General features: G+C 50.7%; 2 protein-coding genes across 4 annotated transcripts; both read right to left on the bottom strand.

Annotated features, from left to right (window-relative positions):
• Positions 1-55: 55 nt before the first annotated feature.
• TREX1 (three prime repair exonuclease 1) lies at positions 56-1586 on the bottom strand. The gene is made up of 2 exons (XM_027583506.2): positions 1449-1586; positions 56-1185 (listed from the first exon to the last, which is right to left on the bottom strand). The coding sequence occupies exon 2, from the start codon at positions 1162-1164 to the stop codon at positions 220-222; it is 945 nt and encodes a 314-aa protein (XP_027439307.1). The 5' UTR covers positions 1165-1185; positions 1449-1586; the 3' UTR covers positions 56-219.
• Positions 1587-2065: 479 nt separating this feature from the next.
• LOC113916709 (ATR interacting protein) lies at positions 2066-16472 on the bottom strand. Of its 3 annotated transcripts, XM_027583504.1 has the most exons (14): positions 16136-16472; positions 13964-14094; positions 13117-13287; positions 11426-11544; positions 10121-10278; positions 8432-8533; positions 7971-8100; positions 7070-7759; positions 3917-4053; positions 3663-3754; positions 3139-3219; positions 2680-2932; positions 2373-2409; positions 2132-2270 (listed from the first exon to the last, which is right to left on the bottom strand). In XM_027583504.1, coding segments are annotated over exons 1-14 (2349 nt in total). In that variant the 5' UTR covers positions 16383-16472; the 3' UTR covers positions 2132-2269. The 3 variants fall into 3 exon arrangements, with proteins under 3 accessions (XP_027439303.1, XP_027439304.1, XP_027439305.1); XM_027583502.1 differs by lacking the exon at positions 2373-2409 and having other exon boundaries at positions 2066-2270; XM_027583503.1 differs by lacking the exon at positions 2373-2409 and having other exon boundaries at positions 2066-2270; positions 3663-3751.
• Between the last annotated feature and the right edge of the window lie 317 nt (positions 16473-16789).

The following is a 16789-nucleotide window of genomic DNA, read 5'->3' as shown; positions in this document are numbered from 1 at the left end:
CATGTTTCCCCCGTCTTTGCTGGGCTCAGGTGTCTGGCCATCCTGCTAGGGAGGGTGGAGGACAAAGACTGTGCCACCCTCTGTGTCCCCCTCCCCAGGTCCCCGAGTGTGGGCAGAGGTGCAGGAGGCTCCTCTAAGGCTGCCAAGGAGGGTAGAGGTGAGTGGCCACTCAGTGCTGGGGGGGGGGGGGTCTTTATTAGTCAGACTTTCCTTCTTGGCCTACTGTCCAGGTGTGGCCAGGGAGAGCCCATACAGTGTGGCTAGTGCCAAGGTCAGGAAGGCCAGAAGACCCAGTGGGGCTAGCAGTCCTGCCTTGGGTGAGGCTCCAGGGCCCTCCATTGGAGGAACAGCCTTGGGCTTCCTGCCCCTGCCCAGGTTGGGACTAGTGTCCCTGGCTCTAGCCAGGGCTTTAGTGGCTGTGGTGGCAGATGGTCTTGGGTTGGTTCCAGCAGAGGCTGTGACCCCGTACATGGGCTTGACAGTGCTGAAAGGCCTGGCATGAGCATCCACCCACTGGAGCAGGGCCCGCGGCCTCCACTGACAGATGCTGAGCAGGGTGAGGACATCACTCTCGGCCATGTGGGAGTCCAGTGGGGCCTGCCCGTACAGGCGTGTATAGATACTGCCCAGGCTGTAGCTTTTCCGTGGGCCATGCTCCGAGGGGCTGCCAGCGTGCTCCAGGGCCTTCAGGGCGGCAATGCTATCCACACAGAAGGCACCGTCTAGAACACTGGCAAGGCCTAGGACAGCCAGCTCCGCCTGGAGCAAGGGGAAGTCGTAGCGGTCACCATTGTGTGCCACGAGGCACCAGGGCTGTGGCTGGCGCTGCAGGAAGGCTCGGAGCAGACTGGCCAGGTCGGCATCGAAGCGCTGACGCCCATGAGCTGCCAGTACAGCTGTGCTCAGGCCTGTGATCTTACTGGCTTCTGGGCTGCAGGCCTTCCCTGGAGCCACGCACAGAGAGAGCTTGTCTGCCACCCGGGGCGGCGGGGGCACTGTGGGAGGCTGCCCCTGAACATTGGGGGAGCTCTCCAGGGCACATCTGTGGACAGCCAGCAGGCACAGCTCCGTGACCTTGGGCTGGGAGGAAGGCAGGCCAGTGGCCTCCAGGTCCAAGAAGATGAGGGTCTGCACGGGCCCTGGGGCTAGGGCCTGCGAGCCCATGCTGGGTACCTGCTGCCGAGCCTGGGGAGAAGCAGGGGTGGGGAGTGGGTGTATGAGTGCCCCAGTGGGAAGAGCTGAGGCCGGCACTGTCAGTGAGCTCCAGGACCCGATTCCAGGGCAGGAAGCCAGAGAGGGTGGCATGGCTTCCTTAGGGGGAAGCACCCTCAACTGTCTGTTTTGGGGGAAACCTTGGCTCCTCCCCTAGTGCCCACCTAGCCTGGGACTGGGTTGGGGGGGGTGAGGCCTTCCCACCCTGCCCCATCCCCGTGGGGGTCCTCACTTACCGAGTAGCAGGCAGCAGCAATGATTCAGGGTGCAGTCTGGCTGGTTCTTGCTGCCGGCAGCAGTGGCGGGAAGTGAAACTGAGTGTGAGCCTGTCTGTGGGCTGTCCTGAGCGAGGCCCGCCCTGCTCATCAGCGGGGCCGGGTCTGTCCCTCCCACAGCACTGCTCCCTCCTGACTCCCCAGAGGCCTCCAACCTATAGCTGTGGGCCTGCTGGCTGGCACAGCGCATCAGAGTGCTCACACCATGAGAGCCAGCCAGCAGGACAAGGGCCGTGGTGCCCAGCCCTTCGGGGAAGGCCAGCAGCAGGACTCCAGCCTGCCAGGAAGCCCGGCTGCGGCCAGCAGCCACCGTGCACCCTCTCCTTGGCCCCACTTTCTCAGGTCTCCCTGCTGTAGGCCCTGGCTGCCGCCTGCCTCCTGCTTTGCCACACAGTGGTTTCTTCCCATGGCCTCAGCCCAAAGCGATGACTCAGGACAATTCCACAGGCAGGGCAGGGCAGGGCTGGGCTCCTTCCTCAGGGCGGATTTGTTACCATGGGGACAGGGTCTCAACTCTGGCCAGGGATGGGAAGGCTCCCAGGCTTCCTAGGGTCTGGCTCCTGCTCCATCCGCCCCCCTACTCAGCCCGACACATATCAGACTCAGGAAACACCACAAGGCTGGCGTGTTCTCAAACAGCCCTTCGCTGCTTTTAATCAGTTGATGGGGAAGGTAGTGGTTCTGGTGCCACCGTGTGGCTCGATGCTCCCTGGCCTCAGCTGCAGTCCATCTCAGGGTCATCCACATCGGTTTCAGTGGCACAGAGGTCATCCAGGGCTGCCTCTGAGCGAAGAGAAGAGGGTTCTACGGTGAAGGCCTGGAGGTGCTGGGCACAAGGGTGGAGGGAAGGCCCACCGCTCCTCCCCCACGCCCGTAGGAACTAACCAGTCCCTTCCACGCCCAGGCCTTGCTCCCTCAGCTACTGCAAGCAAAGTGACACAAAGGCAGTTCAGACAGGGATGTTTCTGGAACAACCGTGGCTCTGCCAGGCCAACTCAACAGATACAAGCAAAAGGCAGCCTGCTACGCTCAGAGAAGAGCCAGAGCAGTAAGGCAAGTAGGACCCCAGTGCCGGCAAAGGCTGCGTGGAGGGAAGACTACTGACTTAAGGCCAGGAAGTCTGACCTGTCCGTGAACTTCAGGGAAACCCTGCGTGTGGGTTGGACAGGGAGGAGTCCTCCTGCTGGCTCACCTTCACAGTCTGCCACATCAGGAAGCCCTCGAATCAGCATGCTGACCCCTGGCATCACCTGGTCATACTGATGCAGGACCTCCACGCAGTGCACAGTGAAGAGCTTGTCCTTCTGGGACAGGCCGTGCAGCAGCAGCACCGTGTCCCGCAGACAACGCACCGTCCGCTTCTGCCGGTCCGTCCTTGGGGGCCCCCCAGCCCTCCGCACTGTCAGCCACTGTCTGTGCAGCATCACCGTGAGTGCTCTGACCCCCTGCAGGAGGGCCAACACTGAGGCCGGGTCTCAGGGCTCCTGTACCCTCCCAACCTGCTCTGCTGGACAGTACCCTTCCCAGCCACCACAGGTGAGGAGGGTTCGGGGGGAGGGGGCACGAGGGTTAGAAGGAGCGGGGGGGTCCCTGCATAGGGTCACCTCAGCCCCCGACAAAGCCACCACGCCGCCGGCCCCCGTGCGCTCACCTCCACGTTGCACTGGCAGTTAGAGCCCGTGACTGGGGAGCAGGGGCTCTGCACACCCAGCTTAGCCAGGAGCCACACGGCCTAGAACAAGAACAGACTGGTCCATCTGTGGCAGAATGAGACCCTGATCACAGTGAGGGCTTGCTAAGGCTTCTCCTACAAGTGCTCCGGTTGCCTTAGCAACTGCCTGTCTATACAATGGGGTCCAAGGAATGGTCTTGGGGCCTTCCCAGGCTAGACTCAGGGCCAACCCCTATGTCTCACCAGCGACCCACCTGCCTCCAGGCCCCAAAGCCAGGGTGGGACCAGTTACCAGGCCACTCTGCCAAGTTCCAGGACACCCTGGGGTCCACCTGTATTGCTACTGTGTAGTGTGGAGCCTCCGGACTGAGATCCCCTCGTTAGCTAGGTAAACTCTTGTTACCAAAGTGAATGAAAGCTCCGTTCTCCCCAGGAGGAGGAACAGTGGCCTTGAGGTGGGGTGGGGTGGTGAGCAGTTCACAGAAGGGGCTCTGGAGTTTTACCTCTTGTTCTAGCTGAAGCCACTGTGTGTCCGAGGCCACTTTGTCAGGCCTTGATGTGATGTACATGTACAGCAGCAGGAGGAGACAGCCTTCTGAAAAGGATGCCCCACCTCTCACTCAGGGTTCCCCTTCTTACCCAGAGCCCAGGGCACAAGCTGCAGAAGCCCTCAGGAGGCCTCTGACCTGTCCCTGCCACCACCCTTGCTTCCAGCCTGCAGTGGCAGCCCAGCCACCCACTCCCTTCCGTGCTTTACCTGAGCGGGAGCAGAGCTGAGGCACCAGTTTCTCATGGTCCGCCAGGAGGGAGAGGAGCTCGACAGTCAGCAGGACGCTGGGCAGGGGGCTCTCGGGGCTCAGGCACTGTGGCAGCACCCGGAACACACACTGGAACCTACAGTACAAGGGCCCAGAGAGACGGGATGCTGGTAACCCAATCCAACTCACCTCGCTTTTCACCAGAGGGAACAGGCCGTTTTGAACAGGCGGTACAAGGAGGAGCTGTGGTTCAGACCTAGGTTCAAATGCTGGCCGACCACCACCTGCTTGCTAGGACATCTGCTTCCTGTGAACAAGTGGGTACAAGCCTCCACCGCAATGTTGCTGTGGCTTAGAGAGGGCAGGCCCTTACCAGGCACAGCGCCACCTGTAAATGGGGGCTGCCTCCCTGGACCTGGGGTGCCTGGCTTCCACACTGCTCCCAAATAGGGAGGCAGATCTTAACTTGGGTGTGAGAATGTTATGAGCCCACTACCCAAGGACTGGCCAGGCTCCAGAAGTGACAAATGCAGACTTGGCTAGGGTTGGATTTTATACCACTTGCTGAGCAGACCATTTTTGAAAACACCAGATAGGAGCAGGTGCCCCCTTGGAGCGTGCATGGGTGAGGGGCTCTGGGCACACTCTCCCTCAGGTCTCACAGGCACAGGGAACTAAAGAACTAAGTCCCAAGACAACTGCCATTCGCTCAATCCACACAACCTTGTGGGTAGGGAGAGGGGTACTTTTACATGTCCCCCTTCATGCATCTGCAGCATCTCAGCACACACCATTGAGGGTTAAGAATATTCCTCAGTATGCCATTAGGAAGCAAGTTCTCACTGTTTGGGGTGAAATTATTTTTGAGCAGATCCTGTACGGTGGATAAGCGGCATGTTTTCAGTTGCCAGGGAGGGTAGAACTTTATGGGAAACTGGGATTTAACCTGGTTGTTACTCAATTTCATCATTAGGTTAGAAGTGGTCTCTAGTGTTCGTGTAAAGTCCCTGAAACTATCTGCAAGAAAAATCCATCTTTATATATGACACAGTGGTTTCCAAATTACTTTTGGATAGCATCAGCCTTCTTTTAAAAATTTTTTTCAGAGCCCCAAACATACAAGAGAAAATAGTCCTGCTGTTCTGTTTGAAGCAGGGGATGAGACCTCTTTGCTCAAAAGTCACGACCATCTCAGTACCCGGGAATGGCCCAGTAACCAGGGATGACCTACAGCTATGGGTATGGTAGGAAGACATGTGTCCGAGGGGAGACCTTGCCCTCAGGCCTAGGTGGGCAAAGGTGCCCTTTATGAGACCGCTGTCTGCATGGCTGCTTGTGTTCCACTGCACAGTCAGGGCCCTGGTGGCACGTGTCCTTCGTTTTCACTCTAAGGTGAACAGGAAGCTGTGTGGTAGTGGGGTTCAGCCTGCAAGGAGGTAGGAATTCTGAAGAGAAGCACCAAGTGGGAGGTGGTGTCGGACCATGATTAAGGGCAAGTCAAGGAGACTGGCCTGAAACTGGCCCAGCATCCTGTCTCCATTCGTATTCATACAGCAAATACTGAGTGCTTCCAGCGAGCCAGGCTCCATGCTGGGTGTGAGGATGCAGGGCTCTGAGGGTGTCACATGAGCTAGTGAACAGAAGGCATCTGTCTGGCCTATAGTAAGCATCCCCTAAACAGCTGTTTTATCATGTCCTTGCAGACAAGCTCAACAGGAATGGAATGATGGTGTATCTACCAAGAGGACTGGTAAAAAGTGGTTCCTGGAATTCATTCAACACCGATGAAACAAGCACCCAGCCACTATGAGCTAGGTCTGTGCTAGACACGTGGGTGATGGTTCTGAACCTATCATGCTGCCCACACTACACTACAGTATTGTGAGTACCGTGTCCCGCTCTGAGGACTACCGTTAGGATGGACCAGACCAGCTAGACTATCCTCAAATGGAAAACAGGATCCAGAAGTGTTTTTAGGAAACAAGTATGCTAAGCCCAGAGACTAAAAGCTTAAGGTAAGTGCAGCCAGTGGAGTTACTCCAAATAGGAACTGGCTTCTTGGTGGTGTGCTGAGGGGGAGACAGGATTATTGGATGAGGGGATGGGCTGGATGGTGTTTACAGTTCCTCCCAGTCTTGAGGCTCTGGATCCCAAGTTAGGAATTTATGACTACAGTGTTCACAAGCTAGGTTCACTATACAACCACTTCCCACAAACATTAAGAGGACCAGGTAAGGGGCGCCTGGGTGGCTCAGTCGTTAAGCATCTGCCTTCGGCTCGGGTCATGATCCCAGGATCCTGGGATCGAGCCCCGCATCGGGCTCCCTGCTCCGTGGGAAGCCTGCTTCTCCCTCTCCCACTCCCCCTGCTTGTGTTCCCTCTCTCACTGTGTCTCTCTCTGTCAAATGAATAAATAAAATCTTTAAAAAAAAAAAAAGAGGACCAGGTAACCTAGGGCTCATGCCAGAGAGCATGATGATGATGGGCAAGGTCAGATGATGATTCCCAGCAAGGTCAGCTTATGGGCTGCAGACCTACCCTACACCCTCTGCTTCCCTAGGGAACGCCACCAAACTTAAATGTGGTGTGATTCATGGTCTTCACCTGATCCATGGCCCAGGTTCAAGGCTCTTGGTTCAGCCTTTGTCTGTCCTGGGGACAAGGATGCTTTTCCATAGCGGCTACAAGCCTTCTTTCAACACATGTCTTGAAAACACCAGATAGGAGCAGGTGCCCCCTTGGAGCGTGCATGGGTGAGGGGCTCTGGGCACACTCTTCCCCAGGTCTCACAGGCACAGGGAACTAAAGAACTAAGTCCCAAGACAACTGCCATTCGCTCAATCCACACAACCTTGTGGGTAGGGAGAGGGGTACTTTTATGTGTCCCCCTCTCCCTACGTGTCTTTTGCTTACCTGCTGTACAGAGCAGAATTAAACCAAATAAATCACTTTCTTGGTTCTCCTAACACCTGGCCCCACTTTCCATCACTTCAGAACTCCCTGAACGAAGCCTCAGAACATAAAACCAAGGCTTAGCACTGAGAAGCATAGATAAGTAAAGAAGCGGACAAAGTATAAGGGCCACAGGATAGACCTCAAGAGGTCAGGTAAGACCCGCAAAGAATCATGACTTCCATGCTGTGTTATTATACCTGGGCAGGAAATCAAAGGAAGCATTTTCAGCTAATTTCACCAAAATCTTAAGACACTGGCTCAGGACACTGGCTTGAAGGTGACCTGTTGCTGAAGAAGAGAAAGTCAACAGGTGAAGAAGCATCTTCAGTAGCGGATGCTGGCCTTGGTCACTGGCAAGCCCCCTTGGGGCTGAGGACACATCCCCATGATCTTGTCTGTGAACCAGGCTCTGGTTTCCTTCCCTAGCAGCAGAATCCGCTCCTGCATCTGACAGTAACAGGTGGACGACTGCTCCGCTGTGGCACACCAAGTGCTGAAGAACACTAAGGGATGCTACAGAGAAGCTTTCCAGGCTGCAAAGTGAGTCCTCCAGGCTCGCCTCTCCCCCAGAGCTCACACAAGAGGAACTTGTCGGTGAGTCCCCAGGTGCTCCACTTCTCTTGGCTGCTGCCAAATCTTGCAGAGCCTGGCAGTGTAAGCTGATAAAGAACTGTACCAGGGGGAGGAGATGCACAGCTCCAGGAAGCTGGCAGAGTGGGAAGGCCCTTCTGCCTCCCTCTGCTGTGTCTCCATCACACGAGCCTTCATCCCGGGCAACCAGATTCAATCCAGTGAGTGCCAGGTTCTGTGCCTCTCTCAGAGCCGAGAGGGGAAATGACCCATCGCAAGAACCTGTGGTCCTCAGGCTTGAAATCCCAGTCAAGGTACTAGCAGCAAATACAAAAGAAAACACACAATTGTGAGATGGAGATAATGTCAAGGGCCCCAACCAACCTGCTGGCCAAATTCTCTAGTTTCCCAAACTGCACCCCACCCCCAGCCCCAGCACATAGACCTCCCAGGCTGGTCAGGACCAGAAAGGGACTTGCTTCCTGGGAACTCCTTCCTAAACGAGCTTTTTAGGAGTCTGAGGCTTACCTGCCAAACCCCGGTGGCTGCAGCAGGGTGCTGGTAGGAGCCTCCGAACAACTGCTCAGGAGGTGGCACAGACCAAGGGATGACCCTGGGATCAAAGGCTGCTTCAGGAGAAGGTTTATCAAAATGGAACCTGCAGAAGACAACGTGATTCTAGAAGGTTCTGAGAAGGGAGGCCTTTTCTAAGGCTTCAGCAGGAAAAGTGAGGGTTCCTTGGATGCTAACTCTCCTCTAAGCTGCCCTTAAGCCCCACTGAGGTCCCTTTGGGTGCTGAGGGTTCTGGGACATACCTGCTTTGGCCCCTTCTATTTTATAGTCTTCTGCTTAAGTCACAGACTACCACTCCCCCAGACCCTCTGAAGGACTGCCTGGAGTGCTGGTTCTCAGAGACAATTCTAATGGAGCACTGCAGAGGACAACAGAGCTGTGCAGGCCTCCTGCACGAGGGGCGGGTATTCTGGTACCTTGAGTGTTTGATCTCTGCATCCAGCTGTCAATAGGACTTTTGTGGGATTCTTCTTGCTTTATGGGGTCACCTCCCAGACTATGGCTCTTCTTCTCTACAACTAGATAAAATGTGAATCAAAACTTGAGCACAAAAGCACAGGCATATCAGAAACTCTTGAATGTAATGAGTTTTTTTTGTTTTTGTTTTAAAGATTTTTTAATTTATTTGACAGAGAGAGACACAGCGAGAGAGGGAACACAAGCAGGGGGAGTGGGAGAGGGAGAAGCGGGCTTCCCACTGAGCAGAGAGCCCGATGCGGGACTCAATCCCAGGACCCTGGGATCATGACCTGAGCCGAAGGCAGATGCTTAACGACAGAGCGACCCAGGTGCCCCTTGAATGTAATGAGGTTCTTTTGTTTTGTTTTAAGTAAACTCTACCCTCCATGTGGGGCTCGAACTCATGATTCTGAGATCAAGTGTTGCATGCTGTATGGATTGGGCCAGCCGGGTGCCCCATAATGAGTTTAAAACAGAGACTGTTCCATCTCTTCAACCTTGGATTAAAACAAGAGCCAGAGCAACTCAAGAATCCTCACATTTTTGCCTTCCTCATGGAAAACAGGAACTCATACAAGGAAAGTAAAGTTGTCTGCCCCACTTTAAAATGAGGCAAAATAACATGAAAACTGTAGTCACTAACGCTTATTACAGTGCTGATTATGTGCCAGACAGACTCTTCTAAGAGTTTTACCCATGTTGGCTCATTTGTTCCTCAGAGCAACCCTAAGAGGAAGTGTTATCATTAGCTCTATTTTACACACAGGAAAACAGAGGCACAGGCGTTAAGGGACTTGCTTGCCCACATCACAAAAGCCAGTAAGTAGTGTGACTGGGACTCCTGCCAGGCAGGTAGGCTGCAATGCCTGCTCCTAACACTATCCTATACTGTTCCTGTAGTTGCCAGATACCAAAAATATGTGTGGTTGAGGTTCTCAGAGGTGGCGTGATGGCCAATGGCTTGCAAGGTGCCAGGTGCTAGGAGAGAGGCGATGTATCAGAATTATAAGATAAATTGACACAGCATATTCTCAGAGTGAAAACCTACCAATGCTAGATTGGGTCCCTCTAGAAAGCAGTAGCATCCCCTCAGTCTAGACCTAGCGGCACAAACTCAAGGCTGAAAGGAACACAAGTTCCTGTATACTGGCTGTGTTTCTGGCATGTCAATGGATGTTAACCGGGCAAGTTTTAAAATATGCCTGCAAATTCTAGACACACTTCTCTTCAAAAGGTGAGGCCTAGTTTCCTTCCCCTTGAACATGGCTTCTAACAAACAGAATGTGGCAGAAGTGATGCTATGGGACTTCTGAGGCTAGCCCATAAAAGGGCTAGCTTCCACCTAGCTCTCTCTGGTTTGTTAGCTCTAGAGGAAGCCATCCACCAGGTTATGAGGTCACCCAAGTAGAGAGGACCACATTTGGCAAAGAACTCCGTTGCCAGTCATGTGAATGAGCCACTCTGAAATAGATCCTCCAGCCCCAGACAAGCCTTCAGTGATTCTAGTCCCCACAGACAAACCATCCCCACTGTGCTCTGTCAGTACTGTTGTCCCACAGAACCAGGAGAAATACTCATTGTTGTTTTAAGCCACAAGTTTGAATAATTGGTTACACAGCAATGGATGAGAGACAAGACCAACTCACCCTCTCTGCCCACCAGGGACTTGTATCCTGGCTCTGTCTGGAAGGGGTGAGGAAGGGACATGTTAGCACTAAAAGACTCCTTTGTAGGGAAAGATGGTTTTCCAGATTGTAGAGAACATGCTTCTGGCTTTATAGCCACAGAAGGGCTTTTCCTAGGACTGGAAAAAGTTAACTATGAAAGCAAAGTAATGATTCTGCTAAAACCATTTAAAATACCTGGTTATAAAACTTCTAACTTATTCAAGTGTTAAACTTTTCGTGTCTACGTGCTCTGACCAAAGGTTTTCTTTATTCTGTATTTGTCATTCTTTGTCAGGATAGCAATGCAAAATTCAAGGCATGATCCAAATTGTTGAAAACCTCTTTCATTCCCGTATTCTTCTAATCACCCAAAAATATTGGCCCTAATTCCATTACTATTTCCAATTCCACCAAAGTATCTTTTTAATGTGGAACAACCTCTTATTCAATAGTCCCCAGGGGCTGAATTCAAAGATTTTCAGCAGAAAGAGGGTCTATTAAAAGGCATGTTGTGTCCTCCAACTTGAAAACTGAGCCAGTTCTTCAGTGCCAGGGTCTTTGTGTTAGAGAAGCAGTCTTAACCCTCTGAGCGCATCAGACAATGCCAAGACCCTTCTGTCAGAGATGTGAGGATGGACCCCCTCTGCTTTCCTGTCTTACCTGGACTAGGCAAGGCAAGAAGAGTTCAATTTCACACCCTGCCCATTATGAGCAAAGGTAGCTGAATGTTCAATACCAGAAAAAGACACCCTGACCCATACTGTTCAAATTTCAAGGCTGGTATCAACAGTGTGCCAGAGTTCTCTGGCAGGCAGGGGGCAGGACAAGACCATTAACAAGCTGATCACATCTGCAGCAAAGGTGGGGACTGGTGGACAAAGGTCCCAGGGCAGCAAATGCGAAAAAAATGTTCCAAGTAGTTGAAATATGCTTATACTTGGGGCACAATCAGTTATTTGAAACAAATTACGTAAAAATGAAAACTGGGGGGAAAAATGAAGACTGAGCCACCCCAAAAGTTCGGAGAGCATCTTTCCAGCCTTTTTCAGTCCTGAGTGTAAAGTCTATCTATAGAGAGGAAGCCCTTTTAGGGTGTGAGGCCTTTATGCTGTGATGCGCCAAATCTTTCACACCTGATCTAAACCGCCTTCGAGGCCTTTAGGAAAGAGGATCTATGTCCAAATGGCAAATTTTAAATGGCCTTTATTCAAGACTAGCCTGACCTTGTTTTTCATATTTTCTATAAACCATGCAAAACAACTCTCCCTTCAGCGCCATCATTACCTGATATGGGGAATGGAGGGAGCAGCCAATTTATTTGTTCGTTCACTACTTTGAAGCTTTGTCCTTAATTCATTCATCTCTGCATCTTTAAATTGGAGTTCAGACTGCAATGACTGAAGCTGGAAGGCAAAGGCAACATACTCATGGTGGCCCCAACATATATGCAAAATTATCTCTGGACTTCAAAACATCAAGTTCGTAAACGAAAACAGTGAGAAATAAATATGAAAGTCCACTGTGACACAAATGTCCTTTCTATAGAGCTTTAGCCTTCTTCCTGAAAGTCAGCATGGTATTCTAGAAAGACATTTTGACCTGATCTATTGCGAGGTAGTTTGTGAGGGTTTAAATACCATTTACTCAGCCTCTCTAAACTTTAGCTTATCTGTAACACAAATACCTGTCTTCATGGTTGGGGGGATTAAATAGGAAGGATGAATGTGAACCGCCCAGCCTGGAGCCTGGCAAGGTGCCTTCTCTCACAGTGACATGTCGACCTTTTGATGAACGTAGTGGTGTATGATTCCAGGTCTTCTTGAAAGTCTAGGCAGAGTATTTGGAAATTTTACCAAAACCCCATGCAGCATGGGCAGACCTGCTCTGGCCTATACCCAACAGTAACTGCTGTTACTCCCTGGGCACACTCTGTGCCAAGTATAGTACCAGTCACAGCACCGTCCCAGCAAGTGCAGGGCTGTTTAAGTCTTACAGCAACCCTTCTGGTTATTTCCTGTAACAGATCATAGAAATGAATCACAGAGCTTAAGCCATTACCCTGAAGTCTCCACTCATGTGAGAAAGAAAGACTGGATTCAAACTCTGGTTTGTCTGATTACAACTCCCTTGCTCTTCCATCATGTATGTGGAGAGACAAGTACTGCTGTTAGTGCTGGGCACAGGTTAGTGCTTCTTTAAAGTTTGCTAATTTGCTGAATGAATGGCAGAATAAGACCCATGTCCTTGAGATTGAAGCCATGGAAAGTGCTGAAGGAAAATGGCGGTATGTATGGACACCTACTAATTTCTTCCCAGAATAGCATCTCCCTCCCCCGAGAAATCATCATTTCCCTACCTCTGTGTGATTTAAATGGGAGCTATCATCTCTGTGGTTACAGTGTGACTCAGGTCAGACCAATGAGAGCCTTGAGATGGGGGGGAGGCAAGTATTCATTCTGCTCTGGAGCTATGAAACATGAACCCAAGAGCTGCTGGAGAACATATCCTTTACCATAAGGAGGGAGCCTGTCTATAGAGCAGACAGTAAAGACAAGTCCTGGCAAGGCTTGAGTCATTCAAGGCCCCCACACACCTGTTTTTTCCCAGACTTAGTTATGGAAGTCAATACATTTTCTTTTGGCCTAAGCTAGGTCAACTGAGTTTCTAACCTGGCAAAAAAGCTCTTACTTACGCCTATTTCCGGAAAGTCTAAGCTATTGATTTGTTCCTGCCAAGACCAACTATCATAACTACCACAGCAAAGCAGTTTCTTCTAAGTCCTTTTCCAAACCACATGTAGAACTTAGAAGAAAAGTATATGCAATTAACTGATAGCAGAAAGTATTTAAGACAAACAACTGTTGAAATCTTCCTGGAAGATTTATAGACACTTTGGTCATTGCTTCTAAAAGAACTCAGTGAACAGGCAAAGCTTGTGTCTAGAACAAGAAAAAAATAAAAAAGCTCTGGGTCACCTTTTTGGAAAATTCCTTTTCTTTGTCACCAAGTGCTTGAGTTTTCTCTTGCTCAAGAAGGAAATGTGATCTTCTCTGTTCCTCTAGAATGGATTCTGTCTGATGCAGTGAGTCCCGTAAGATTTTTATTTCTCCATTTTTAATGAGGACTTCTTCTTCCATTGCCTTCATCTGTAAATCCCAAATCAATCTTGTGAAAAGCTTACAAGGGAAAGTTTATTTGTACTTGTTTCAACATATAGCGGAAAAAGCACATGTAAACCATGTTCTACAGACCAATGAGTCCTCAAATATATCCATACCATCTGTCACCATGGTCTGCTAGGCCCATTCGTGGAACAGTTGACATTCAGCAAGATAGCTTAAGGACACACTGTCATTCACACATACAGATTCTGTAGGTTCTAGAAGTATTAAACAATCTGGGTCACACACTTCACAGATCCAAAATTTCACACTATGTTCCTGGTTTTCCCAAGGACCTTCAGATGGTCATATAAAGGATGTCTGCTTTTTTGTAAAACTGCTACTGAAAACAGCAAACATTATGATGTTGTATCCCCTATATGAGACATATACTATAAATTTGTCTCAGTACTATGACATAAAGTTTGTATCTTTTTTTGGATCTGGTGTACACTGTTTCCTTTCTTTCCTAGTTGTTAGGAATCTCAGGATTTGGTTTCTTTCAGTCTGAATTTTCTGGCTTTCTTTCCTTAGCCTTCCTCCATTTCGTGGGGCTGAATCTGAACCCTTGTTTTAAAACTTTTACATATCTTATTGTACAGTGCTTTATAACACATGCATAAGTGAGTTAGCTATAAGAACCACAAGTTAAGTCACTTACCTTTTCTTTAAGTTCTTTGTATTGTGCCTGAAGTACCTCTAATTCAAAATTATCTTTAACTGGAACAAATTCTCTGTTTTTCCCTGCAGGAGTTTTTGACATCCCATCTAATCTGGGGACCTTATGAACATCTGTAAAAAACAATTCCCATATACTTTTCAGGATCCAACATTTCCCCACTTTTGTCAGTCAATGCCGAAAAGAATCTCTTGAAAGCAAATTAGAGAAAGCTCTGATAAGCAATATAGGTATTTTCCAACCCAAGAACATGATTCAAACTCATAAATGATCCTTACAAAATAACAGATCCTACCACTTCCCCACCCCACCCTCCAATTTTAAGAGTCTCATCTGAAGGCTGAAAAGGTGTTGTGGGAACCTCACTGGTCAGAAGTTGGTGATCTATTATTCAACAATTATTTACTGAGCACCCTATACCTACAACAGCACCTACACCTACTGAGCACCTGGCACAATCTAGTCTCTAAAGGTACAGCAGTGAGCATAATGGGTCCAGTCCTTACACTCATGGAGCTTACAGGATATTCAAAAATATTCACACAAATGCAAATTTACAAAAAAATGCAAATTTACAACTGTGATAAGAGCTGCACAAGAGAACAAATATAGGAAAACCTATCCTAGGGGGACTTGATCCAACTGGAATGACTGGAAGGCTTCCCAAGGAAGTGATGACTGAGCTGAGAGCTGAAGAACAAGAAGTTAAGCAGATGAGCGGGAATGGGGGGAATGGATGGGAAGAATCTGTGTACAAGAAACAGCAATGTGCATTTTATGTATTGTAAAGAAGCAGGGAGAATTCAAGAAATGAAGGAAGGTCAGTGTGGCTCAAGCTCAGAGAGAGTGGGAACATGGGCCAGGCCACACTGGCCTTGCAGGCCATGTTAAGAACTTTGATCTTTTTTTTTTTTTTTTTTAATTTTATTTACTTATTTGAGAGAGTGAGAATAGAGCACAAGTAGGGAAAGGAGCAGCGGGAGAGGGACAAGCAGATTCCAGGCACCCCAGGACTTTGATCTTTATACTAGAGGCAGTGGGAAGTCATTAAAGGGCTTTAGCAGGTATGTTCACTTTTATCTGTGTGAGACACAGCGGATTTGAGTTCTGAAAAGATCACTCTGGCTGTGGTGTAAAGTCTGATTTACAGGGAGTCAAGACTGGAAACGGGGAGAATTTAGCAGATTATTGTCCAGAAGGAAGGAATAATTGTAACATAGATCAGGGAGATGGTAGAGATGATGCAAAAAGGATGGATTCTAGAGATGGATTAAGAAGGTAAAGTTACAGGATTTGGAAAGGAATTAGATGTATGGTCAAGGAAGGGCCACTGTTGCCTTGGGCCACCTGATGGAGAGTGGTACTAGTCACTGTTGTACAGAATTTTTAGTCATTAATGAACGTTTTCTGAATGTCTGCTCTGCCAGGTGCCACGCTGGCAATACTGGAGAATGACTGGGTTTCCAGGAGGTGAATGGGATTTAAGATGCCTGTGAGATATCCAAGTAGAGATGCAAGGTGCCCTCAAAACTTTTCTCTTTCTGTGAGCCCCACAAGACTTCATACATTCTTTAGCTAGAAACGTAAGCTACTGAAGGAAGGAGGTTTTCTTTGTCTTTTGTCAATTGCTAAGTATGTTACAGTTCCTAAGGTTTTGGGCACCTAGTACAACTTACTGGTTGTATAAAGGAATAAATCTCTTTCATCTCTTGCCTCGGTCGGGCCCCCTCTTATGTTCTTATGGCCCAAGGGGGGCAGTGGTATTCATTAGATCTAATGCCTCCCAAACCTGTCACAAGAATGGGTCCCCATGTGTAGGTATGATGGTTCTGATGGTGGTAGTCGTGTTCCAAGGATCTATGCTTAGAACCAAGAACTTCGTGGCCTAAACTTCATAAACGAAAGTAAAACGTTAACCTTATCTTCCGTATTTCAAATCGGTTTTGACATTCTTGATACATTTCTCCCCCAAATCAAAAAACCTTTTGAGGTACAACCACTGCTTAGATGAAGCCATTCCTATATTTTAAGCAGGGCAGTGTGGGTGCAAGACACCAGGGCAGCGGTCGCTGTGGGGTTCCGAAGCCACAGCCATCTGGGAGGTCTGGCGAGGTCTGCACCACCCTCCGGGGAAAGGCCCCGAGGCGCACTCACTGGACACGTCCCGAGCAGCGGCCGGGCACTGGCTCAGGGCCTGCGACGCGAGGGTGTCGAGTTCCTCCAGATCGTCGGCAGTGAAATCCCCGTGCGCGCCGAACGGGTCTTCGGGGTCCGGGACCGCGGCCGCGGGGAAGCCCCGGGCTCGCTTGCTCGGAGGGTGCCCGATGCTGGGCGGAGGGCCAGGGCTAGGCGCCGGGAGCCCGCTCCGCCTCCTGCTGCCCGGCGCGGGGGCTCCAGCCATGCCTCCGGCGGCCAGTCTCCGAGGGCACCGAGCAAGGCCTGGTCGCCGCGAGGCCGGATCGCTGGACCAACCGCCCGCGCGCCGCCACTCGCCTCAGCCGGTAGGGCCACGCCCCCCGAGCCCACGGGCCAATCGGCTGCCAGCCAGCGGGCGCGGAAGGATGACCTAATCCGAACGCGTCGCCGTGCTCTGCGGAGTGCGGGCCTTTCTCGGTGGCGCCCCGCCCCCCAGCCCAGCTCTACTGGGCGCTCTGGTACCCGTGGCAGGGTCTCCGTGGGTCTCCGGCGGGATGTGTGCTGCGCGATCCGCGTTACCAGGGTGCGGGGCCGAGCCTTACCAACCTTACAGCGCGAGTGGCTCTGCGCCCCCTCCCTGCAGCCGCGCTGGAGTCCGCCCTGACATTCACA

This window comes from Zalophus californianus, chromosome 1 (genome assembly GCF_009762305.2).
Source record: "Zalophus californianus isolate mZalCal1 chromosome 1, mZalCal1.pri.v2, whole genome shotgun sequence".
Lineage (NCBI taxonomy): Eukaryota > Metazoa > Chordata > Mammalia > Carnivora > Otariidae > Zalophus > Zalophus californianus.
Note: the sequence above shows the minus strand (reverse complement) of the source record. Positions and strands in the feature narration are given on the sequence as shown.